This window comes from Excalfactoria chinensis, chromosome 9, assembly GCF_039878825.1.
Source record: "Excalfactoria chinensis isolate bCotChi1 chromosome 9, bCotChi1.hap2, whole genome shotgun sequence".
Taxonomy (NCBI): Eukaryota; Metazoa; Chordata; class Aves; order Galliformes; family Phasianidae; genus Excalfactoria; species Excalfactoria chinensis.
This window is the reverse complement of record NC_092833.1, coordinates 7,156,952-7,183,844: the sequence shown is the minus strand read 5'-3', so window position 1 is coordinate 7,183,844 and position 26,893 is coordinate 7,156,952. Positions and strand designations below refer to the sequence as shown.

Below are 26,893 nucleotides of genomic sequence, written 5' to 3'. Positions count from 1 at the left end.
CCTGGCTCTTAACTAACATCCCTAGATCTGAACAAATTTTAGAGTCTGTATGGTACAGTCCTGTGCTTTGCACCTGTTGATCTGTATTTCACAAAGTTATCTCTACTTTGCTAACTTATAATCCCATTTCAAAAAATACATCAAATGCCAAAATGGAATACACTAAATTTCTGCCAAAGCAGATTTGAGTGCTCAAGTGTATTCTGAATGCATCAGCCACACTCCCAGGTGTTAGAAAACTTTTGTTCACCTTTCTTTCCTGACTATATTTCTGTCTCTTTCTTATTCTGTCTATACACAGCAACCAGCAAAATGCAGTCAAGACTAACCTGAAGACTTCCAAATGTTTCTATAAAGAACATTATAAATATAGAACCACATATCCCAGACCCTTTCATACCTAAAGCTAATCCAGAATCCTAAAGTAAACTCATTAACATCAATGCAGAGTTAGAAAAAAAAAAAAAAAAATCTTGTATAGTTCTTACAGATTCAAGCATTGTTCTTTGCTATTAGAAGAGCACAACATGTGACCTTAAATGAAGATTTATTAAGAGTCCACTAAGATCAGCTGAGTTGTTTTGGGTTTGTTTGGAGTTTTTATTTAAGAAATTTGTCATCTGCATATCAGTCAGATATGGGGATGGTTTTTTTGTTTGTTTGTTTTTTTTAAGTTTCCTCTATCGTTTTGAAGGTGTTCTCCTGTTGGGTGATTTGCCTATAGTGTACCACCTTCAGATATCTTTGTCTTAGACTAGATTTAGCCTGTTTATTTTCCATATTTTTGTGAAGCAGAAAACACTGCCAACCTGAGACAAACAACCATCAGCAATGTCTGCCTAGTGACATTTACCAACCAGGTTGATATGACTTTCTTGAAGGTAAATCTTGTTTTCAAGCTTCCTAGGGGAACTGTGTCCTGACACTGTATCATGATGGCATGTCTGTAACTACAGTATCATCCAGCACACATAGAGGATGAAGCTTCCATTCCTCTGGTAGGTGCAAAAGATATTCAAATCAGAATATCTTCAGAACAGATTGTGGATCAACTGCACCATTCCACAATGTTGCAACCAATCACTTCCATTTAACAATGCAGCTTTGTTTATGAAGATGTAGATAAACCACCAAACTAATTTAATGTCTCTGATGAGTAGAGGTACTTAAGCGCTCCTCTTAAAAGAATAAGAATGTCTCAAAACCATAATATTATGTATTAAACAGGTAATACTAGATAAAAATTTTTAACTGGTTAACACAGAGACCATTCAACCCCTAACATTAAACACAACATCTGTTAAAAAATGAAGTGAATGAAAAATGAAATACATCTTAGTGCTCTACTCATACTGTTGACTAAGTGTCAAACTGCACTCAAGAATTTTTTCTCAATTGTGAGTTTGCTTTCAGTACAGCAATTGGTCAGTAAACCTGTTTCAGCTCACAACTAAAGAGAACATTTAGGAGTAGAAAATGGAACGTTTCCTGCTGATCTTTGCACAGATATCAAGCAGGGACATCAATTCCTGTTTTTCTAAAAGCCAAAGTAAACTATAACTAATCCACAAAATAAACCTGCATTCAGTAGCATGCAAGAGATTTGCAATGTAATTCACAGATATAATTCAGTCATAACATTCTGTTGATGAAGACAAGCCAAGAGCAAAAACAAAGGTCAGGCTCAGTGATCACAGAGGTCAGATACGATAGTTGTTTTTAAAGTATTTACAGGTTAAGATACAAAGGAAAATGAAATAATAGTAAGACAGTTGTTACTAATGTTGAATTACAATGTGATATATTAAATACAGAACTTGGGATATAATGCTGTATGTAAAAATGAGACTAGTTATTATTTGTATATTAAAAAATGAGACATGGAAGCAAAGAAAAACAGCTATAAAAAGAGTAAAGAATGTGTCTGAGGTGAGAGTGGCAATTACAAGATGTGTATTTTATTTGTGACTGAAATGGTGACCCGATAATACACATAAATTGCTTTAGACCCAATCTCAGAAGTGAAATGAGGAACCTCAGAGGAATCTAAATGTAACAGTGACTGAGGAAGGAACTTAGCCTGCTAAATAGTCACCTCCACTCTGTGTGTTCACACACAACATCTCCCACACTACTCTCTCTCCTCCTCCTTTCCTCCTCAATATAATTACCATGACCTTCTTTCCAAAGCCATGACTACTGGGGAGCAGAGGCAGACAGCATTCAGTTATGAAGGAGCAGTCCAAGAAGCCTTTTATAGATAGAATATGTTGATAGAACAGATATGTAAATCTGTTAATTTTTTTATTATTTGGCAAAGCACTATTACCCATCTTTAAAGATACAAGTAAGACATGATAGTTTTGCCTATTTTTTGTGATGTTATTGTAATTAAGATCACCTAAAAATAGTTCCACGGAAGAATTGCTTAATACTGTCAAAATTTGGTTGTTGATTTGTTTTTCATGATACTGTGTTTCTTTTCTGCACTTTTTTTCTTGAACACCTTTCATTGCCGACTCCACAAGCCTCTTTTTTTAGTGTCTAGCCTCAAATGCACAGATGCTGTATCTATCTGAATAGTGAAATAAAAAGTGTTAAAAATTTGGGGAAAGGTCCACTGTATTAAAAAACACTGCAGGAAATCCTTATTGTGACAAGAGAATAATCCTCTGGATAAGATCGCAGCCAACAGGAAGCAGTGAATCTCAGCAATGGACTATGCTGCTTTAGGAAGCAGAGAGGAGCAATCCCAAGTTAAAGAATAGCTGGTAGTTTTAGAGTAAATACCTCAGGTGGCTAAGCAGGATAAATGGAATTACATGAATTTCCACTTTGCAGGCAGATTCCTAAATAAAGTTTCTAATTCTAACAATAATTCTTGGACTTAGTACAATATTTCTCTCCTTCCCATTTCATCTTAATTCATTGACCCAAGGATATCAATTACTTGCTGCTTTTAGCATATACTGACTTGATTTGCACAGACATCTTGCATGAATTACTCCTCCTATTATTGTGTGTCTCTGTGTAAGTAATTTTCTCAAATGGGTTGCAGTACTGAAGGAAATTAAAATGTATCTTTTGCTCCTGGTGTACTTAGGACTCTAATCTTGTTTCATATAATAGCTATGGCATAATTTGTAGGATAAACCCAAAGAAACAGCACCACTGAATTGAAAAGGCACATTTTCAGTATATCCAATTGCTATAAGAGCATGAAAAACAGCATACTGGAATACTTCCACAGGAGTATCCAAAACAAGTAAGAAGCTTCCAAGCTCTTATGTTCTGTGACGTTTATCAACATACAAGGCAGACAAGATACTTTTTGTCTGTGAACCCAGAAGCACCTACATTTTGTGGTGCTAAATTTCTGCCCTGAGGACAAACAAGCACTGCAACTGCTACTATCATCCTGGAGCACAACTCACTACATTGTCAACTCACCCTCCCCCACTCCAAACCACCAGTCTGCTCCAATTCTCTAGGTGCTCTTCTCAGAGGGCAAGACTGTGTAGGTTTTCCCCATACCAGCTGAGCTTCAGGTGCTTATACATCTGTTTCTCCTGTTGCACTGATTTTATCTTGTCTAAAGTAATGAAATACTCAATGAAGAAGAGACAATAACGGACTCTAAAGCCCCAAGCTCACCTTGTGAAGGAAACTGAGGCTCAAGGCTATGTCCAAATGAGTAAATATTAATAACATTAGACAGGACAAACTAATAGCCACCACAGAACATTACATCATCCTGGCTGTTTCAGACTTCAGCTCTGGATCTCACAGAGTAAATCTGAAGTCTTCCCAACAAGCTCTAGACCCCTGGCCATGAGATGTTCAGAGTTAAGGGGAGGGGCATTATTGTTATGGAGGGTAATTAACACCATATTCCAGCTCAAGGCCCCAGGCAGAGACAAATCCGCTATTAGGAGTATCTGCTAGAGCAGAGACCTGAACAAGGGGAGGCACTTATGCTCCCCAGTCTACCTCAGCATTTCATTCATTTGCAGTTTCCATAGCCTTTCACTCATCTGGTCTCTGGTGCATTTTTATGCCTAAGCCTGGTTCTTACAGAACCCAGAGCTCATGACTGCAGCATGTTCTTGGGGATCTTGCAGTTAGGTGATACGATACTGAGCATTACAACACCAAAGAACCCTAAAGTATCTCAAAACCTTGGGACATGTTCCAGAAACTGTTGTGATAAGGACCCTGCAGTACCTCTGCAGCAGGTGCTGTAACTCCCATGCATGTGCCTATCCCAACGTCCAAGGAGCAATAAGAAAATGGAATACCAGCAAGGGCTATAAAACTGAATCCCCTGACCTATTGTAACAAAACTATATCATCATTACGATTAAATCCTAACATCACTTTGAAAAAAAAAAAACAACAAAAAAACACAAAACTATAATATAACTATCACCACACTTGACTGACAGCTGATTACAAAAATGAGGTACTACTTTCCCTGTTCTCAGTGACATTTCCATCTCTGGCAGTGGCACAGAACAAAACCCTCTGCCCAACCACACTGGCTAGACAGGACATAAGAAAAGGGAAGCAATCTGTTTTTAGGGGACTGCATTGCACAAGCTTGCTAATTCTTTTTAGCCTGAAGCTTGCTTTATGTGACTATAGCTCTGTCGGCATTACTTATAAAAATCTCTCTTCCCCTGTTCTCAGTATTGCCCAATTGGGGAACTTACACCCATCCTTTATTTCAAATTACACTGGCTTAACATCAATATTTTAAAACTGATTGAACCCAGAGCAAATCTTTGAGTGGACACCTGTAGTTCACTGGGCACTCAACAAACCTAATTTATGTGAGAATTGCTTGATTTAAGATTCAGTAGCACAGCTCTGAATGCAAACATGCCCTGAGCTAATAAATAAAGTAGCGAAAAACAGCAAAAAGTCTGAGTGCTGCGGTTATTCTTTGGAGAGAGACCAAAATTTAATACCACAAAGAGAGTAAACTTTACAGACAAATCAATTTTGCAGAGTTAATATCTGTGTTTTGCACTGGCTTCTGCAGTGCATACATTTGTCTGCACACATGCACAAACAGCCTACAGGAGATTTTGTGTATTCAAACACCCATCAGCAAGTGATGTCTTCATTAAAAGCAGCAATATAAATAGAAATCAAAGTCTGTGAAACAAACAAGACTTCTTACATTTGTTGTCCCAATCTTTTCTTTTTTTTCCCCACCCAAAATAATCATGTCAAGTCCTAAAATTAAAATGTGAGAATGTTCCTGTGTTTTCAGTAATATTTTTGCAATCTTTCCATATCTACAAGCAAAGATACTTAATACTTTAATGAAATGTAGTTACCCAGATTGAGAATGCTTTGAAAGGCTTTGGAGACTAGGTGACATTTGGATGTACTTGTTGCAAAGAAGGAAGAAGTTAAATCCATTTAAAAGAAAAAGCCTTGGAGGACTTAGCTTTACAAGTACATCATAAAAGGAATGCCATTCTGCATAATGGTGCCATCCACCTTCTCTAATAGTTTATTTACTGCCATTTCCTCTAAAAGAGGAAAATGGATGCACAGATTTCTATTGCAATAGACTAAAGACCATACACCTATATGCCTCTGTAGGAAACTGTCAATGGCATCGACTGTATTTCACTGAACAACATAATAACTACTAGGAATTGGCAATTTCAGTCCCAATAAAACTCAGATCAGCAGCTGTGACTGACAGTAGCATTCTATAATTCATCACAGCCAGTTTCAAGGTCTGATAATATTCAGTGGCAGAAGGAAAATCAGTGCATTCATACCCCAAAGCTAAAGGGAAACTCATTTTGAAGAAATTTTTCCTGCACTGGATAAAAGGATACTGAGTAAGAGCCATTTGGAAGACAAAATGAAAAGCAATAAAGGTATCTTATTTCTTATGAGTTTGTTTTTTCGGGGGTTTTGTTGTTTTTAATTCTCTAGTGCAATTTTAAGCTTTGACTGAACAAAGTAAAATCACATGAATAGGACTCTTTTTACAAAGAATCATTTTAGCTGTAAAATTTGAGGGCAGAGAGTAAAATGAATGGGAATGAGGGTATAACTCTGTGTGTATGAATATTGTGTTGTAAAACCTGCACAATATAAGGGCAAAATCCTGCTTTATATTTTTATTATTTCTATACTGCTTCTCAGAACTCTCAGTTACAAACTGGAGACCACGGTGTGCTCAATACTGCATTAAAACCAAACAGAAATTCCTGTATAGCAGAGGACAATCTGCCAGATGCTACCACATGGACAGAGGGAGATACAGAATGAAACTTCCAGACAGTAATCTGACAGGAGAATAGGCTGAGGTAAGGGAACATTATTTATTAGTAATCACTGCACCTTATCTGGGCATTTAGGGATTGTATTTGATTCTGGAGATAGTATGGAAGAAATGGGTGACTGTGGCCTAGCAGCAGCAAGCTTTAAGAAAATATTGTAGGTAACTTCACATATTTCGAGTTTAAGTCACTAGTACTTTCCTGAGGTAACACTGCAGTGTAGGAGGCAACACAAAGAGCATGCTGTCTAAAGATTTAACTGATTGATAATGTAAGTTAGGGTGATTCAGCAGTGACAGAAGCAAAACTCCTGATCCACAGGGAGATGAACGATAAAGTTGGGCAAACCCATGAAAATGACATCAATTAGATAAAATCTGAGGAAGTGGGGAAAAAGAAAAGAATCCCAGTGGAAAAGAAAAGAGGGAGGATAAACTCTGCAGATGATCACTTATGGCATCTAGCATGCAATCCCTTAGCGGCTCCCCTCTAAACATCAACAGCACAGCAAAATACTTCACTCTTCTTCCAAAGCAGCAGAGTTGCTGTTTCAAAAGTTAGAAAATTACTATTGTCAGTCAGTCCCTTTTGCACGCAGTGTGCACTGATACAAACTGGGTAATATTGTTGAGACCCACTTCTGTCAGTGCACAGATGTTCTTGTTCTGACTCTCTTTCTATTCACCAACAGACATGAGGAGTTAGTGAGTATAGGGAGAAGGCTAAAGCTATTGAGCCTTCTTCTGCCACATTTAGCTTGCCTCGCAGACAGCCAGATAACAAGAAGAAAGTGAATTACAAGTCTTTCCTAAAACAACTGTCCCTTCATTATTGAAAGAGTGCTTGAAATTGGAATGATGAATTCAAATAATTTAGCTGCTTTCCTACAGCCACAGAAGTGCCATGAAGTAAGGCTTACCAGCGCTTGTAGCAAACACAAGAGAGCTTATTTTCCACCATTGTACAGATATTTAATGTCCTTGAAATTAATTTAAATTTGAGCAAATGTTTCTTTACACATACCATTTAGGCTGCAACATACCTTCTACTGTGAGTGGAGTGTCTTTATCAATAAGAAAATCAGAATTACATTATTACCTGTACTGTAAATTTGAATTTTCCATGGACATTAATCCTTATGGTTTCTTACACATATCTGCACACAGTGACCTACTACTACACCTTAACACAAAACTAAACTGAAGGTAAATATCATGCCATAGAAAGCAAAACAGAGTGACTTCATGAAGCCTCAGTGAAGCCACCAAGCATTTTCTGGGGATTTTTCAAAACTGAAAGGTCAAATAGTCCTCTGCTATTAAAAGTTCCCATGTCTTAAATTCCTTCCCCTTCCTATGTCACCATCTCCTTTGGGTCAGCTCACCTGACATGGCTCACAGATCACCTCACTGCCTGTCCTAGAGTGACAGGAGGGGAAGCACACACTTCCTAGGCACCTTGCTTGCACTGTCAGTGCACTTTACTGCAAATGACAATCAGCCTGATGCTACAAGAGAAATGACTAGAGATAACAAAATCAAGGAGGGAATTATACAAGGAGAGAATGTAACTTCTGATTATGCCCGCAGTAGATGATATTCACAAACACAATGAGGGACAGCCCTGTGTTGTTGCAGTACACACCACCTTGCCATGGTCTGATGCAAAGCAGACACATTAGGCAGAGTGTCTCAGTTTCTCCTCTTGTCCACTCCTTGAACTCCTCTGCAAATTCCTGTCACAAAGGATAGCTAAGAGTTATGCAATACATTTTTAACCATAGATTTCAATGTTCTTGCTAAGATGATTGTCCCTACAACTAATTTAAAGATGAAAAAAAAAAAGGGGGGGGGAGGGGGGGGGGAGGGGGAGAAGAGGTTGGCAGGAAGAGAGGAAAGCAGGCTGGAGGAAATATGGAAAGATAAACATCTCATCAGATATCACAGATGTAGCCAGTAAAAGACTAGGAAGAATGCAGACCTTTTATTTTCTTGTATCATATGCGTTCCAATGTACTTCACTACCCTGTGGATCATATAAAAGCCAGATCAAACATTCTTTTTCCATGTGGCAGACCTGCCTGTCACTTTGGAAACCTCAGGATTTCACTAAACTGTTTGCCATAGGACACCAAAACATCATCAGGTATCTCATTACCACAGGGTCATATTATTCCAATATCTGCCACCACTAGTTTAAAATAGTTTCTAAATTTCTTCTGTCCTTCATTTTTCTCAGTTTCAAGTCTCTTTCAGTCTCAAATAAAAGAAATAACTAATATCAAGGCTTTAAAACATAGTCTCTTTAAAATCTCATCTGTTGGACTTTCACAGTGTGAATTAAAAATAATTAACATTATAGAAAAAAAAACATTCAGCAAGAACTGCCAAAGTCTTTTGAAAAATCTGTCTATTTATCCAGACTTTGAACTACAGAGACAAAAGCCTCTGCATTTCAAATGGCACCTCTTTTTGAAGATATTTTAAAGAAACTTTAAGTCAGAAGCAGGGAGAGTTGCATTAATAAATTCTGAGAAATAGAGCAGACTACAAAAATACATCACCTTCTGAATTCAAACATGGGAATCAGCTTAGTCAATAATTTGCTGGATTAAAATCATAGAATCCTTAGCGTTGGAAGGGATCTTTAGAGGTCACCCAGTCCAAATCTCCTGCAATAAACAGGACATCCACAGCCAGATCAGATTGCTCAGAGCTTGGTCCAGCCTGGCCTTAAAGTCTACAGAGATGGGGCACTGACCACCTCTCTGGACAACCTATAATAGTGCCTCATCACCCTTCCTATATCTAACCTAAATCTCTTTAAGTTGGAAACCATTTCCCCTTGTCCTGCCACCATACACCCTGCTAAAGGGTCTGTCTCTTTCTTTCCTGTAGCTCCACTTTAGATACTGAAAGGAAACAAAGTTCATGTTATTCAAGTTTTTAGTACTTTCTTACAGCCAAATCTAGGAATTACAATATATATATATATATATATATATATATATATATATATATCCCAAAAAGCTGTTATTGAGGAGTGATAAGTCTCCTTATGCCTAAGTATTTTATCTTTATTCTTGAGAAAATTGCATCTGTTTACAGATGGACTCCAGCTATTAAGCAGCTTTCCTTCCCTTACAGGGTGTTGTTACTGACTATGTACTTGTCAGCTAAATAGGAAAATGTATTAAGCAAGACTGCTTTGCAGAGTGTTCTCATTTTAGTAGTCACTGGGTGCTTGATCATATTTGATACTATTAAATTTCTTCCCTCTCAATTATTGTTGTCTCCAAGGTTCTCTTTTTGCTAAAGTAATCTAATTGTCTTCTGTATTGGTGATACCATCTAATTTGCAGCTGTTTATAAAATCCACTTGTGAAAACTGCTTTCATGCCCCAATTACATTTGAAGGTCCAATCACAGGAGCAGGGCCCAAGACACACCTCACTCAACCTTTCTCAATTCTTGGATGCCTTTTGTAAGATGACCCAAGCTGCCTACAGGGGAAATTAATCTTGTAATATGTTCTATTCCCTTTTGTCTCTCTTGAATATTTTCCCCATGAGCCATTGTACCTCTCATGTTTTACTTAAACCTACATATATTTGATCTGCTACCTTGACCTTGCCTAACAAATCATTTATCTTATCAAAGAAAGATACTGCTCTAGCCTGACGCAATCTGCTTTTGTTAAAACACACTGTGTTTTATCCAATTTTCCATATAACTTAATGTCCTTGATTACCCTTTCCCTTCCGTATTCAGAGACTTCACTTAGTACCGTGGACAGACTAGTGCAGCTCTTGTACCCCAAAATATTTATAATATTCTGTCCTTGACAGCTATCCTAGGTCAGACAAAGCTTTATTTGTACATATGGCCAGGTCCTAACTATGCCAGTCAAGTACTTTCTCTCACAACTTTTCTCAATAGGAAAAAAAACTTTCAACTGAACAAAAACGTCCTTGGAAAATTCTGACTTTTCCTTGAAGCGTTAGGCGTCTAAACCCAGAAGTATTTTTATCTGAGAAATCTAAAATATTTACATTATAAATGCTAACTTGTCACCTCTCATGAATTGTTTTCTGATCAGAAGGAGCTTCCCTTCTGACATGCAATAGTCAAGAGCTGCTATGACAGAAACTAGAATAATTTCCCACTGTCATGCTTAGAAACAGAAATTCGTAGATATTTCTGTCTCTTCACAAGCAATTGCCTGAAACCTATGGAAATACAGAAATAGCCAAGGGAGCTGCTCTAATGGTAATCCAGTAGAAAGCAATTAGAAACACAGGCAAAAAAAAAAAAAAAAGTATTTGCAGTAAAGTTATCATAAGCCTTTATCTGGATCATGGCAATGCCAGTCATCCAAGAGGGACAGATGAAGGGAAATTTTCCTTCTTAGATGTTCCTTTGGCTGAAGTGAAATTAAAAAGAGGCAACTGCATTTAGGTCTTTCACAATACTGATATTGACAAGTCATCAAGCTCCTACCAACTACTGTCATACTGGATAGGGAGCTGATCCTCCTTCTGGAAACTGTATGCTGTGTCTCTCTCTTTCAAAATCTCATCAACTGCCCAGATTAGCATCTGTCCCTGGGAGATGAGCTGCCATGGGCAGAGGCACTAGAAATATCCTGCCCCATCACAACTTCCTTATTTTCCCCTGTTTTCCTAGATCCAGGTATCCCCAGCTGCTTGCTCTCTTTCATAGGTATAGGTAGCATAGGAATAAAGCAAGCCACAGCATGGAGAGACATTGGTCTAAGCTATCCAGGGTGATACAGGGCCATGTACAAAGCTAGTATTATAGATACCATGATAAACTAGTAATTTTTGTATTGTTTAGCATCATACTTATATCTAAACACCTCACTGAGTCCTCAAGATGCCAAATTATTTATGCGTCCTCTGCACTCTGTTGTTGACAGACTCCAAGCTAATGATTATAATTGAGTGCAAAGGCAATACAGATTTGTCAAACTCATTCAATAACTACAGGTTCACACGCAAAGATAATGAAATATTTATTCCACTGGCAGAGAGCAAAGAGGAGCTTAGAGGACATGCTTGCACAGAATGTTACCAAGCTAAGTGAAGCAGAGCTAAATAACTAGAAAGACAGGGATTAGCAATTAAGGTTACACAGACAATTTAGGACAACAAGGCACATAAGAAATGAAGAAAATTTTTTTTTTTTTTAAAAAAAAAGGCTTAAAGATTAAATTTGCCTTGGATACTAAGCCAACTATCAGAAAAAAAAAAAAAATGAGAGCAGTTCTTGACTTTGCCAGTGTCAAAGTGCTTCTCACACATGAAATAATTAAATAAGAGAACAAATTTTAGCACAAGGGATCTCTAAATTATCCACTCTGACCTCCTGGATGTCAGGGACTCGAGTTTTATCCTGTATTGATCTCAGGAACACATACAGACACGTACCAGGGATGTATCCACTTCTGACCATAAGAAAAAAGTCAGCAATGGAGAGTTTACTGCTTCCCTTAGGAATGTTTCCCACTGGCCAGATACTCACTGCTAAAACATCTCTTTTTTTTTTTTTTTTTTTTCTCTTTTCTTTTAGCACAGATATCATCATCCTCTATTAATTTAATACTGGCTTATTTTAACTTTTCATTTAGTTTTAATATTTTTGAGGCAGAATGAAAAGGATGTCAGATTTTTTTCAGATTGAAAGAGATCTCACATCTATCTCGACATTTTGAAACCACTTTAAAATATGGACCACCACACTGGGTAGAAGTTCTTTAGCACTAGTCCCACTAACAGCCTTTGTAGGTATTGACGCTAGTTTGCTTCCTAGCTCACTGCTTACATGCATTGTTTCCCCACCCCAGACATCCTTAGCTTCAGTCCACAACTGCTGCAGAGACTTTTTGGCTCTTCTCATTTGTTTGTTGACAGGAATGCAAATGAAGGAAATACATTGGAGTGAAACCAGCTTACAAAGCAACTAAGGTTTGACTGCATGACTGCACTGCCTTTATGGTGACTTAATCTATATGATCCATATGTACATTTTGGTGAAGTTGGTGAAGTTACCAATTATCAAATTTTCCACTGATCACTAAAATCTGCATGGAAACACTCACCAATCCATGGCAGTTCTCCACCAGCAATTACTGTTTCTAGTCTATCAACCAGCCAGCTCTTAATCATCTTAATGCATGTCTTATTGATACTTTAAAGAACTAAATTCAATCATAATGCCATTCCAAATGTCTTACAAAACTTATTAAGTACAGGTCATTTTTATCAATCAAACTTGTAATTTCTTCCAAGGATAAAACTAGATTTGTCTGACAAGTTCTGTTTCCTATACCTACAACTCTCTACAGTCTTATGAGTAGGTTAAAAAGATATTACCACTCTACTACAGCTATATACTTTCCTGAAAGTTGCAGATAGAAAGGTTCTGAATACACAGTCTATGGTTGTCCATCCCTAAGTTCCTCATTTATAGACGTAGAAGCAGCTTCTAGTACCATGTATCACAATCTAAGAACTTACTTTAAAAATGTATATTGGGTGATTTAAAATTATGATTCACTAAGCCTGGGCAGGTCCTTTGGTTTTAATTTTTATTTTTATTTTTTTTAATTATTTTCAATGTTAGGCCTCTTTTGTTATTAGACCACAGACTCCACAGTAAGCAGAGGGAGGATAAATGTTGCATAGTTTAAAATCATCTTCAAAGTTTAGATAATGTCTAGTGCAAAACAGCAACAAATGGATGGCCAAGATAAGTACATTTATTTGAGTCTTTTTTATTTATTTTCCATTTTTTTCTGAGAAGAATGTGACCTTTCAGCCAGCTCACTTCCTGATAGAGCAATGCTAACTCTATATCTTCTCAGACGCTACATAAATGTCAACCATTTGTGTAAATTCCATTAAGTACTCAAAATATGACTATATGACTATTACTGCTAAGACATTCAGTGGGCTCACAAGTATGTTTTAGATTTCCTGGTTTCCTGACTCCCCACAGTTCTTGCCTACCATCATGGATTTTAGAAAGCAATTAAAAGTTGTCATTCTCCTAATACAAGTGACTTCATTCTGGATTATTTAGTTAGACAGAAATCTCATGTATCTGGTGAGGAGTTCAGAGCCAGGATTTTGTCAGATAGAGGAAAGAAAAGAAAAGCCGCAATCTCATTGAATATGCTTCTTAAACAAATCACAGTCATGAAACTGCTACACTCATTTGTACTCTTTATAGCTGGCTTCTGTTTTATGAGTGACTCATGGCTGAAACCCCAGGAGCTGACTTCTCAGGCTATAATGAAGCACCACCAACAAGAAAAGCTCATACTCATTCATACTGCTCTGTACTTTCCCCCATCTCTACTACTGTTTGCATTTGGGTCAGTGCCTGTGTTGGTACATGTGCAGTGCATTGTACCAATTAATAAAGAAGATGCTAAACTAAAACAAAAATACATCTCATATTGTGTCTCCAGAATCTCCCTTTGGAAGCATAATGCACTGTGAGATGTGAGGTAGGCAAGCCTTAACAAAATGTCTTAACCACTCTGAAACTGCTGCCTAATATCCACAACATCTCTTGTAACATGTTAAAGTTATCCAGTAAAAAGGATTACAGAAACATTTTATGCTTTAGCCAAACACAGCGATTACAGCATCACAAGGACACAGATTTTCTCATGCTGTGGAAGATCCAGGTACCACAGCACTGATTCTCTAGCAGCAAATAAAATTAAAAAACATCCAAGTATATTTCATAGGTTGTGGAGCAGGAGACCTAAGGTCTGTCACCCCCTGTTGTCTCATCTTGCACAGTTCTAAGAGTGTTATGGTATCAGATTATACATGCCTTTCTCATACAGCCTGTGATTCCTTCAGGAAGTGATTGCTGAGAGTTGAATACCTGCTGTAAAACTATACATCTTTTTTTGCCTGAAAGTGAGTACCTTTTCATTTTGTTAAGTCTTCACATACCTTAAAAATGTAGTAAAATGGTAGAAAGTCATATATTTTCAATGCAGTTTCTAATCTAAAATACCTACATTTGCAAAATGATATCCCTTCCAAAGCTTCAATCAAGCAACAGTCATCCTGTTTTCCCGCATTCATCCAGCTACATTTCCAGCTGTGCATCCCAAAGCTCTCCCATCACAGCACACTGCTCCCAGTACTGTTCTCTAGCATTCACAGCCTCCCAGGGAATTTTTTCACACAAAGACAGATACTAAGAGTTTGGCCATTGCACTGCAGACTACACAGTAATATAAAGTGTGAGAACAGCTATCCTAACTGGAAATAGAATGCTAGTTCTTAGATTTGTTTCTATATTTCATAAACATCTCCAGTGATCAAAAGGCAGATTAATCTCTTAATATGGATCCTCTGTACTGTTATTTTAATCTGTTATTACTCCTAAGCAAAGCTCTTCATTTAACCAATTTAGGATTTTAAACTGTAATATTAGGATAAATACCTCACATTTATTTCTCCCTGCATTATTAAAGCTGCTATTATTCTTTTTCAGTAAAAATCTTTCTTTTGCTAGGATCTCTGTCATCATTCATTATCCTCAATTGTTCTTCACTCTGAAATTTCCATATATCTTCATGAATGTTACACTGTGAGTATTTTCTAAGTGCTTTTTCTCTACTTTAAAATGTCCTTTCAAAAGCAAAGATCTGGCTTGCCAGAAGGCTGTTTTCTTTGGATTACAGTGGAACATATTCCTGCACAAAGTCTTCCCTTCTTCAGACACTGAGCCCTCCACCTCTTAATGTGCTTTCTTCACAAACCCATTAGAGACTTTCAACTTCGTCCAGCTAGCTAATTGTGCACATAACATGGGTCACACATCAGAAAAAGCTGCAAGAGAATCTGCAGACATAATCTTTGGGCCAATCTGCTCACAGGAGTAAAGTTTCTCAGGGGATATACTAAACTTAACAAGCTTTCTGTTAACAAGGCTTTGCAAAGGCTATCCTGCTCTCAGCAGCTCAGCAAGATTAAAAGACTTTTTTTTGACACTCCCAGCATCTCATTTTTTCATTACCTAACAGCCTATAAACACAATATGTTACATGAGTAAGTAGAACACTATTCCAAAAATAGTGATAGAACATGTCCCATTTTACATGTTACATGGTCTTTGAATCTTCTCTCATCTGGAATGAATATTCTTTCACACAAGTATACAAATAAGCAATAATATAATTTTATGACTGCATGGTATGTTATTTTATTGCTATCAGCTTTGCCACAAACTTCACCCAATAATGATTATCTTGGTGCTCTGCTTTTATATTCAGTAGGGATACACACATCTCTGATTACAGGCTATCTTGTGCATTTGTATTACTACTGACCTGTCACTCTCAACTCCCTGCCAGGAATTAAGCACAGCCCTGTTAAAGGGGACCTGGAGGTACTGGTGGATGGTTAGCTGGACATGAGCCAGAAATGTGCCCTCACAACTCAATAAGCCAATCATATCCTGGGCCGCATCAAAAGAAGCATGGTCAGAAGGTCAAGAGAGGTGATCCTGCCCCTCTGCACTTGTGAGGCCTCACCTAGAGTACTGTGTCCAGATGTGGTGTCCTCAGAGCAGGAAAGACAATGACCTGTTGGAGCACATTCAGGAGGCACAAACATGATCCTAAGGATGGAATGTCCTCTTTCACAAGGGGCTACAGAAAAGAAGGGGACAGTCTCTTTAGTAGAATCTGTGGTGACAGGGCAAGGGGAAATAATTCCCAACTTTAAGAGGGTAGATTTAGATGGGAGATAAGGAAAAAGTCTTTTACAGTGAGGGTGATGTGGCACTGGAACAAGTTGCCCAGAGAGGTGGCAAATCCCCCATCTCTGTAGACTTTCAGGGCCAGGCTGGACTAGGCTCTGAGCAACCTGACTTGGCTGTGGATGTCCCTGCTCATTGCAGGAGAGTTGGACTGGATGACCTCTAAAGGTCTTTTCCAACTCTAAGAATTCTATAATTCCATGATATTGAGCCAAGAGATTAGCTAACTGACCTATCTTTCACTGCTTTACCAAACAGCTTTCAAAAAGCCTTCAGAGTTTTCATTCTCTTTGGAATTACTGATTTCTTTCCTTCTGGCATGATATCCATCTCTTTATTTACTTGTCTTTATTTCCCAAGCTTATGATAGAGAAAACATTGGGTTTTTTTAATACATGTCATTCTTTACTTTTTTTTTTTTCCTTTCAAAAAGATGTATGAATCATCACTTCTGTTTCTCAGTTTTTGTCAATATTCACAAAAACAGGTAAGCATAATGCATTGCTCCTCCAAGCCCTCCTTTCACATTCATAGCTCATCCTTTTCTTTCACAATTTTGAAGGGTTTTGTTTGTGTTTTACAATATTTTCTCAAACAGGATCATATTCCCCTTTCAAGTAGCACCTCCATAACCAGAATCATTCATTGCATCTTGGCAAAGAAACAAGCTGGAGGTTTGACAGAAAATCTCCATACACCTGCGGACCATTTTAAATGTAACTGTGCAGCTACACGTAGAAAGATAAAATAACAAATTTCCTGAAAAAAATGCCAGAGGTCTTTTCCTATTTGAGCATAGCTTTGATACACTGGCTTGAGCTCTCAATCCATGTCATCAGAGGACTGCATGCAAGAATATTATTCCAGCTACTACTTGCAGAATTCTAGCTGTCGTGCTTTGCTTTCACTGTAGTATTTTACATTCAGCTGAATTACATAACATCACGATTGGAAAGTATTGCTCACACTCCCTTCTTCCTAGTCATTCCTGCTTCCATCTCCCTCCCAGTCTCTCAACTCTCTACTCCAGTAGCAGAGGCCATGCAGTCAGTGCTAATCCCTGTAACAGTATTAGTAGATGAGAGATCATTATACCTAGCCAGTTCTCATTTTTCACACATCCATTTTTTGGGTTCATTCTCAAGCAGGCAGTAATGCCAAGAACGTCCTCCTGAAACACCATCTTCCATGCAGAGCACAGAAATCCCTGCTAACTTGCTTGCTCTTCTGCACCTATTCCCTCTGCCAATTACTGGGGCTGAAGTATCTTATACAACAGATGTGCTTCATGTGAAGAGCTTGAAAGTGATCTCATCTGAGGCAGATGGCATCAGTCTTTTTAAGGTGTTAAGGTTCTAGGCACTGCCAGGTCACAGCACTGTTCCTCCTTTCTAACTCAACAGTTTTTCTAACTCATGTCAGTGCTATCTCTGCATTTGTAACCAAGCTAAAAGGTATCCCACAAGCAAGTCTCCTTTCTGCAGGGCAGATTACCATTCACAGCACAGGTACTCAAGCTACACATATAAAAGTTTTCAAGGGTCCTGTGAGATTTCCTACATCTTCAAATACACCAGGACTCTTATTTTCTGAAATTCCTTCTATGAATATCAATGCCATTGAGATTTTCACAAGCTTAAAGTTCTTATTTCTGTTGTTGACTTTGACATCAAAATTATTTCATAGCAATCTCTTTTATTTTACTTTTTTCCCCTCTTAAAATTTCCCTGATATGGAAGATGCTGTGTTTGGTTTCTTATATTTTGCCGTAGGAGCTCTGTTTTTTATGTCCTGGAGTAACATCAAACTTCAGATACCTAATTATTAGCTAAGTCTAATCTAGTTGTTAAGACTCTTCTATAGTCAAAGGGAAAGAAACTCATCTCAGTTTCAATTCCAATTAGCTCAGACACTGCAGGATGAGACTGCCTTGGGATTTGCCTATGTTTCTTTATTGATGAAAGACTGCTACATTAGCTTTGTTCTGCATATCCTGCTATAAAGTGTCTCTGGTGAGGAAGACAGATCCTATGAATGATGCCAAATGTGAAGCATGCACTATTTTCTGAAAAAAAAAGTCACATACACCACACCAGTAATACCCTTCATATTTTTCTTTCTTTTCCTGCTCTGTAGCCTAAAGGATATCCTTCTATCTTACTGTTGTTGTTTTGTAAGGTTTGTTGTGGTTTTTTTTTGGAGAAGTTTACTATAATATGCAACTCTGAGAAGGCTCTCAGGCATTAGTCAGTAATAGAGAACATCTCTTTTGCATTCTCCTATACAGTATCTCATTGAAAGCTGCCTCTTTATTATATGCCTTCCTATAATGAATTAGATAGCTGCTGTCATAAGTACCCCACAGTCTTTTCTCTTCATTGTATATTATCATGGTTTCATGGCTTTCATCAGTATACCACATCATAATATTTACATATATGTAACAGACTTCATTCATTCTCACTGAGGCATTTTAAAATGTTGACATATATATGACTATTTGGTTGCATTCTGATGAGAGGGGTGGCTGTTGTTAAACAGATGGTCATTTCCTTGTTTTCATATTATATAACTGATGTCAGGGAGGTTCTTTCTTCCCTTTAGTTGCCTCATATAGTCTGCATCTTCCAGAGCTTTCTAACGCTAATTTGCCTGACATCCACATCTGTTCACATATTCCATTTGAATATTATACGAGCATTCTCCTACCCTTCCTGATGCCCTATCCTTTCCAAAAGTAGCTGCATTATCCATTCATCAATTATCTAAGAAAGTCTCCATTTACATCCCAGATTTTTTTTCTTTGCATGCAAGTGTTAAATTTGGGAAACAATAGCCTTTAAAGCTTGAGCAAGATGTCTCAATTTTCTTCTTTTCTTTGAGCTCTCAACTAGAAACCCATGATCTGCAAATACACCAGACATTTTACTCAGTGCATACCTGATAACAAGCCTCTTATCTGTCTGCAGCTACTTATCTGTAAAAAGACTCAACTAAGATTAATTCTATCAACTCTTTCCATTTTGCACACATCTCTACAGGGCTTCTAGTTTCAAAGCTGAAAGCTTCCAAATTTAGTCATATTCAGAATAAAAGCCAGAGTTTGTTTTTTGGGTCTGACTTTACACCTGGTTTGCAGGTCTGCGGTATGATTCCATTTATCCTCAGTTGTTTAGTACCTCAGATTACAGCAGTGATGGATGGAATAATTATTTTAGTCAACTCCATTAAAAAAGAGAGAGAGAGAGAGAGAGAGAGAGAGTCACAAACAGACAGACAGAATTCATTAATGTTGACTCTAAATTACAATATCGCTTAGAACAGATGTAGTCACTCCTCTTTAGCTTTCTCCACAATTCAGTTTAGGTTATCCATACACGTTAAATCACCTTAAATCTTGTGGTATTTTCAAAAATATACTTGAAATTCTAATGATTGAATTTCATATAATCATGCTCTGCTTTTTGTTGAACCACCCTACAGCAAAGTTCTGTTGTACAAGAGGAAAGATCATCCTCCCTTATAAGGGTCAGGAGGAGAAACCCCTCTTAAACTTAATCTGCTGTGTGTGCATTTGAAAGTTGGAGATGTCTCTGCACCTCACCAGCTCAGTCATGCACACAAGCTGTTGAATAAAATAACCAAATAATCTCAGTCAGCTGTTAGCAGCAGCTAGCCACGTGCAGAACTTAGCCAGATAATCATAGATTCGAGGTTTGCTTGCTCTTATGCAAGCATTTAAAAAAAAAAAAAAAAAAGAAAAGGAAATATTTGCTCTTTATACTATCACATAGCTAATGTCAAACTCCTTTCTTTACAAAGTGAAGCAAAATAAAATATGCCCTTTTTATGGAAAACACTGAATGAACAGAAATGATATGTTTTCCTTAATGTATTCTATACCTTTCTTCATAAATACAAAAGAAAGAAACTCATGACATAACTAATTCACAAACTACAATATAAGTGTTCACAACAGGGTAACTTTCAAAATGAAAGCTGCAGTACTAAAGAAACCTTCAAAACACTGTACAATGGAAAGATTCTGGGAGTGGTGATATTTGACTCTAGAGACTTAAGCCTACAGCAGAAATGTAACACACCTAGCAAAGCAGCATTTAAGGGCATACTTGGAACAAATCTGTACTTATAACACAGCTTACCTGCTTTAGGAAAATAGTCTTAAAGAAGAAGGAAAACTAGATGTAATTTTGACTTGTATCACAAGAACTTCACTTCTGGGCTTTTTAATAGCCAATATTGTAGTGTGAGAGCATTTGCCTCCTTAGGGAAGGGTGGAATTACATTGAGTTACACAGCCACCATTATGTGAGGAGGCAAAAGGCAAAAAACACCTCCTGAGTCAAATGCAGTACTTCATAGAGCTGAAGCTGAGCTGCCATATGTATTTTAACTGTGGCCACTTCTGCTCATGGGATTTGGGGTTTTTTCTCCCCTCTTCAAACTATAAATTAGTTTTTTCTCAAAAGCTCAAGGCAGGCATACAGAAAATGAGGATGTGACAATCACTGCTTTTCTCTTTAGCAAAGCCATCAGAGTTGGACTTTCTCCTCAAGCAAAAGATAAATACATTTCCTTTAAGTCTTTGAGTCAAAACAGTCACAACATTTCTGCCTTGCTATTTTTCCTCTTTGAACAGCCTCATATCATTAAGTTAAAAACCGCGATTTTACCAGCATTCTCCAAATTGTGTCCAATGATGACATTTTAACAAAAACATGGTCATTTCAGCACACCAATTGAAAGAAAAATTGAGATTCCAATTTCTTCATTCTGAAACTAGGCAAAAAACTGTTTTCAAATCCATGAATTCCTTGCATAATGGAAATTATCAACATATAGCTACTGACATTGGCATTTCTCATCAGAATTAACTGACAACTCTCATTTGAAGATTTCATTCATGTTGCCTGTAGTTTTATATATAAATATATATATTTATAATTTTTTGTTTTGCTTTTGAGGGGGGTGCTGGGTAAAAGTGAAGCAATTCCTGTTTTTCCCTCTGAAAAGTCCTCAAAGAGATCTTCTCTAAATTATCTGTACTTAAAGGAAAGACCTCAAATTCCACCTTGGAGACCTGGAAGTTCAGTTTGAATATCACATTGTGCAGCTTTGAAAAGTTTGCTATCCATGTGCTTTCTACAAAAACGAACTGTTTCATGAGCAACTTCCTGAAGGTCCTGTTGCTTCTGAGCATGCTGCATCCTCCAGCAGCCCCTGCTTCACTTGCTCAGCCTTGTCAACCCCAGCAAACCTGTATGAGGTTCACTTCAGGCCACACTGGCCAGACATACAAAGATGAGACCCAAAGTGCTGTCTTCCTGACTGTCTTCTCCACAAAAACATTATCTTATTGCTCAGCAAGAAGTAGTCATATGATTCAAACTCAGAAAAGGAGAAGCAAAACAAGGGAGCAGGCAAACACTGACTCAGGTGCTGAGTCTGGTGGCAATGAAGAAGGTAGAGGAACTGTGTCCAGCCACTGGCAATCACAGTCTGGAACTGTCAGGCCAAAGGGATGTTCAAGTAACAAGGGCTCCCAGGGTACAGGTTTGTAAGAGTAAAAGCCAAGACATACAAGGACACAACAGAAAATTCAGTATTTGATTACATGAGCAAAAGCACATTAACATGCCAGCTAATGATTCTAAGATGGACCACACACGTGCATATGCAGGCACATCAAACTCAGTTTCCCAACTTCAAAAATGCCACACCACTTTTCCAATAATAATAATACTCTTTAACAGAGTACAGTATCTGAGCCATGCCTGTTCTGCCCACAGAGAGCTGAAATGCAAGTCTAAGAGTAGGCTCTCTGATGTAACATTTTTCTGCTATTTTTTCCCCAATCCTGCACTAGGAAGGTATAGATTTGGTTAGGCAGTAACTTCTTAGTTCTGCTAAGAATTTTACACTTTGGGGTTTTCCTCCAATTTTTAAAGCAGAGTTAGTGCAAAATCCATCTTATTACTGTATTTAAATTCTTTCTCAGGAGATGCAACCAGAGCAACTGGAGTGTGATAAGATTTTTTTGCCAGCCTTAAAATGCTATAACCCATGTCTGATATACTCTTGAAATGCCAGCATCACACATGGATTAAAATTCCCCTTTCATGCTGCACTGAACAATGTGATTACATCTGTAATACTATAAAGAAACCGTGCCAACAATAGAGAAAGCATTTACAGCACAGGTCATTAAAACATGACAAATAGGCCCAGCAAGTTAAGCTCTTTCATTGGACTGAATAATTAATTACTAGTTAACTGGTAAGGAGCAAGAAGTAAATAATTTATTACAGAACCAGAAGCATCATAACAAGATGGAGAAAAATGACTTCACTTTAAGCATCATCTTCAGAGACTGAAAAGCAAAAGCACAGACAATGCAAAACAAGTGTGAAAAGGGATTTAGAAGATCTATCACAGCCCAAAATGAAGTCTTCATGCAAGTTTACACATAGCAATCAAATACTTGCTGAAGTTAATCCCAAAGGCAGTGGTGGCTCAAAAGACTGGGGAGATAGAGGGGTTATGGTAGAAATCCCCACACTGAAGATTACTGCTGGCTAAGTAATCTGCCTATTTCAGCACGCATCCCCAATTGCCATTTGGTTTGATGCTGGGCTTCATGCAAGCACACGTGCTGTCTGTGCAAAGCACAGGAGGTAAACAGGACAAGTTAGACTGAGGGCTGTATAGTTCGGTATGAAGTTCTAAGACTGCTTAAACATAGGCCTCACTAAGAGATCACAGTTTAAAGAGAAAATGCTGAGAAACATTCATCTTCTGTTACCCTCTCTGGAAGAAAATAAAAGAACAGAACAGAAGGACTTAGTATAATCACGTGAAGCTTCCATTAAAAGCCTCTATTTTTCACACTGGTTATGACAACTCAGTGCAAACACTTCAAGTTGTTTGTACTAACAGTGCCAATATTTCCAATGATGAAAAATCTAGAATTAGGCTCTTATTTGCAGATTTGTCTTTTCTAATCAGGTATTTTGTTTTTTTGAAGTGCTAAAATCGAAACAGCTCTAACTGATGCCTTCCATACATTGCATTTTAAAAGTAGCTCTTAAATACTTGGCATTTGGGAAGTCTTTTCCTTCAAGATTCAAATGAAATCAGGTCAGGAAGGGTTCTTTTATTTTTTTCCTACTCCTGCAGAAACAGAAGGATGCAAACTTTCCTACACTGTCCCATCAGACTGACACTTCAATTGATCCCACCTGGACTGTTGTTTTGATCAGATTTGTTTATTTAAGTGGACTCAACAATCATCTTTCCCACTAACTCAATATACGACTTAATCTTGGATGAAGAAACCACGCAATCTTCCAACGGAAATTTTTTAGAATTACACAGAAGAAAATACACATACAAGTACAAGACTCCACAGAACAACTACTATGGCTGTAGTATAGAAGACAGCCAAGCACATCATTTAGTCTTTCAGTCTGTAACTGAGACTTTGAGGGTTTTTCACATGACTCAGTTTCTACAGTAGACAGTTTATATAGAGTGACTAGTGCAGTGGTGCCAGACAATAACAAAGGTAGAGATGGTACTGGAAGGACTAGGTCTAGGATGTACACTGTCACTCACTAAGCATTTCTACGGTATTTCTGCAGAACTCATCATTCAGTTTTTCATGTCTACTTTCCTCTTAGAAGAGGGAAAAGGAGAGAGCTGGGACAGGAGTAGGAGACAGAGGGACAACAATCAATAATGAAATTTTTCCCTTGCTTGCAAAATAACTAAATAAACAAATAAATCTGACAGACCTGTCCAAAGAACACCAAAAATTACTTGGCAAGTTAAAATAGCAGAGAAGATACATCAGCTTGAGGGAGCTACTATTGGCAGATATAAGGTTGATATATTTGCTTAAGATGAGCTGGTTTTTCTTTCATCTCAATAAAGCACTTTTGGATGAATAAAGATAGGAGAGACGTGTGAGACAATAACATAAAGCCTGTTGTTAATGTATTTGCATGCTTCTGTGTAAAGAAGCACTGACGTAAAACAGATATATTGAAAGTTGTAAAACAACTGTGTAAAACAAATGTATTCAATGCTGAAAGTAGAGTATTACAGAGAATAACATATGTACGTTTCTCAGGATAAAGAAACATGATATTTGATGAAATATTCCTTGCCAGTTGAAGAAATGCATTGATCTTACAGAAAACTTAATATATGTTTAAAAACTGTTAGCTACCGTTCCCTTACAGAAATCGCTGATACAGTTGCATCATAGAAACATAGAATTACTCAGGTTGGAAAGCAAATATAAAAGGAAATACTTTAAAAAGATCACACTTTTACAGCAAACAGTGGATGAGAACAGCAAACAGGATAACCTAGTGTGTATTGCATCCCTTCCAATTCCTTCTCACATTTATGTACCCCATGACATTCACTTCAGCCATTCCGCTATACTTCAGGACAGAATATGAGCATCACATCATCGAGATGGGTGAGAGGTAAAAGTCAATGCAATAATGGATGAGTAAATAAATGCTGTTTTGTTTCCATCTAGTTAGGTGATTGCCCTTATGCTTTACAAATAAGTTTCTATGGAATCATCTTAGTATCAAATCCATACGGGAAGCTTTCTTTAACAAACATCACAGATACCTGAAACCTATTTTAACACATGCTGGTCCACCTCTCACGACGACGCTACCTGGATGGTGTAATCCTATTGCCAGGCTTCTGACCAGCCCCAGTGCATATGGTGTAAGTACCTAATTTGGTTAATGCTATTTAAAGTGTACCCCAAAAGTCACTGTACTCAATGAAACACTGGCACAGTGCTTTTCCTAAAGCCTATTACTTTTACAATGTAGTATTACAGGGATTTTTTCAGGGGTTCCAGAAGGTGCCATGCAAGAATAACCATGCATACTCAGCTAATGAGTCAGATTTTAAGTAATTCAGTCAGATGCTGAAAGAAAGCATGGGCTATTCCATCCCACTAATGCCAGTGATATTTAAGCACTGAAATTATCCTAGAGATTTGAATAGTAAATTACACTCACAAATTTGTCGAAGAGCTGAACATGATAAGCAAGTATTTGCCCTAATCATCATCAAGATTTCTTGAAGATCGTAAGTTAGTAATTGAAACAATAAAGATATTAAGTGAAAGGAATCGCATCTAACCTGCTCTTCATTTAAACCTTAATAAAAATCCTCTTGAATGTTCTTTCACTGGTATTTTTTCTTGTTTGAAACATACAGGATCAGCTGAAGAATGAGGACACAGATTATATCATAAATAATGATGAGCTGACCAAAAACTATGAAGCATCTGCTCACACACCAGTGCCTGCACAGGACAGAACAGGCTGCAGCCAGGCTGCAGCCAAGGAAGATTTTTGTGAAGGAGACCTTGGATTAGGAGAATACAAGCTCCAACTTGAACACACTCCAGGTCAACCTCAGCTGAATTTATCAGCACGAACAGTATAATTTTAGATTGTAAGAAACAAGTAAACCAAAGAAATAAAAATATAACTACATGAACAAGAAGGAAGAAAATGTACTAAGGTTTCTTAGTTTTCTTTGTTGTTCTTTTTTTAAAGATGTTATCAAATAAGTTCTGGTTCCTCCACTGAAAAAAAAAATAAAAAAAAATAGTGCCATCTATACAACTACAACAATATGCAATTCTTCTTTACTGCAGCTCTTCTTATTAAAGAAAGATAGAGTGCCACCAGTCCACTGTAAATCCATTAGTTGCTTGTTGTCTCAGGTGGCATTTGACTGCATCACGTCCCTTACACATGTACACTTTCCTCTGAACGTTGCTTATAATCTTTAGTCTGCTGGGATGAAGACAAATGCCTTCCTAACATGCTCAGAGCACATCTAATACAAAGCTCCTAGAATTTCTGTATTAAGACTGGATTCTCACAGGCAAAATCTCTCCTTTCATATACTTTACTCTGTTTCATCCTGGTAGCAAGATCAGCAGTAAGAAAAACAAGAGAAGAATTTAGGTATGAAAGCATCGATTATATCTACATAAATGCAGTAATGAAATAAACAAGGAGTCAATCGCACAGCTAGATGTCATATCCCTATTATTGTGTGCTAGCACAGATGAGCATTTATACCTACTAAATAGGTAGTGCAAACACAAGGAGAGAGCCAGGCTATCATTAGGCCACGTGCTTTTTCTCACCTCCAGAGTTTCAACAAATACCACATAAAATTCACAACTAAGCTTTTTAAATAGGGTCATCCTTAACACACACCACACATAAGCAGCAAATTTGTCATCTTGGGGAAAAAATAATACTTAAAAAAAATAAAAAATAAAAATAAAAATCAAGTCATCCTCATGAATGATTGTAAAGACAAATATATCTTGATTTCAACATAGATGGAAATACTAATTTAAATATAATCAAACCTCAGTCATTCTTTTCCAGTCTAATTAATTAATAAGCATGACTAGAACAGCTGCTTTAAGCATTAAATATGAACACTGGAGTTCTATATGCTGTTATGAAAGATCAGAAGCCTAGTTTGACATTTTATTATCCCCCAAACACTAACCAAGAAATTTCAAAGGATCTTAGTTCACGCATGGTATAAAATTTTATATAAAAAGTCACAAGAGGTTCTGAGAAAAAGTAATGAATTGCCAACTCTCTGCTTTGCCTTCATGCAGTGAAACAAAAATGTGTAACAGGTTGTGAGAAGGGATGGAGATAGGATGAGGAGATG

The 26,893-nt window shown here is 37.5% G+C and overlaps 1 protein-coding gene across 1 annotated transcript in view; it reads left to right on the top strand.

Annotated features, from left to right (window-relative positions):
• The window catches only part of SLC9A9 (solute carrier family 9 member A9), a 153,831-nt gene extending 128,015 nt beyond the window's left edge, over nt 1-25,816 (top strand). The window contains exons 15-16 of the mRNA XM_072344119.1: nt 24,790-24,895; nt 25,400-25,816. Coding sequence (XP_072200220.1) covers nt 24,790-24,895; nt 25,400-25,630 — 337 coding nt within the window. The 3' untranslated portion in view covers nt 25,631-25,816. The remainder of the gene's footprint in view (nt 1-24,789; nt 24,896-25,399) is intronic.
• The last annotated feature ends 1,077 nt before the right edge of the window (nt 25,817-26,893 follow it).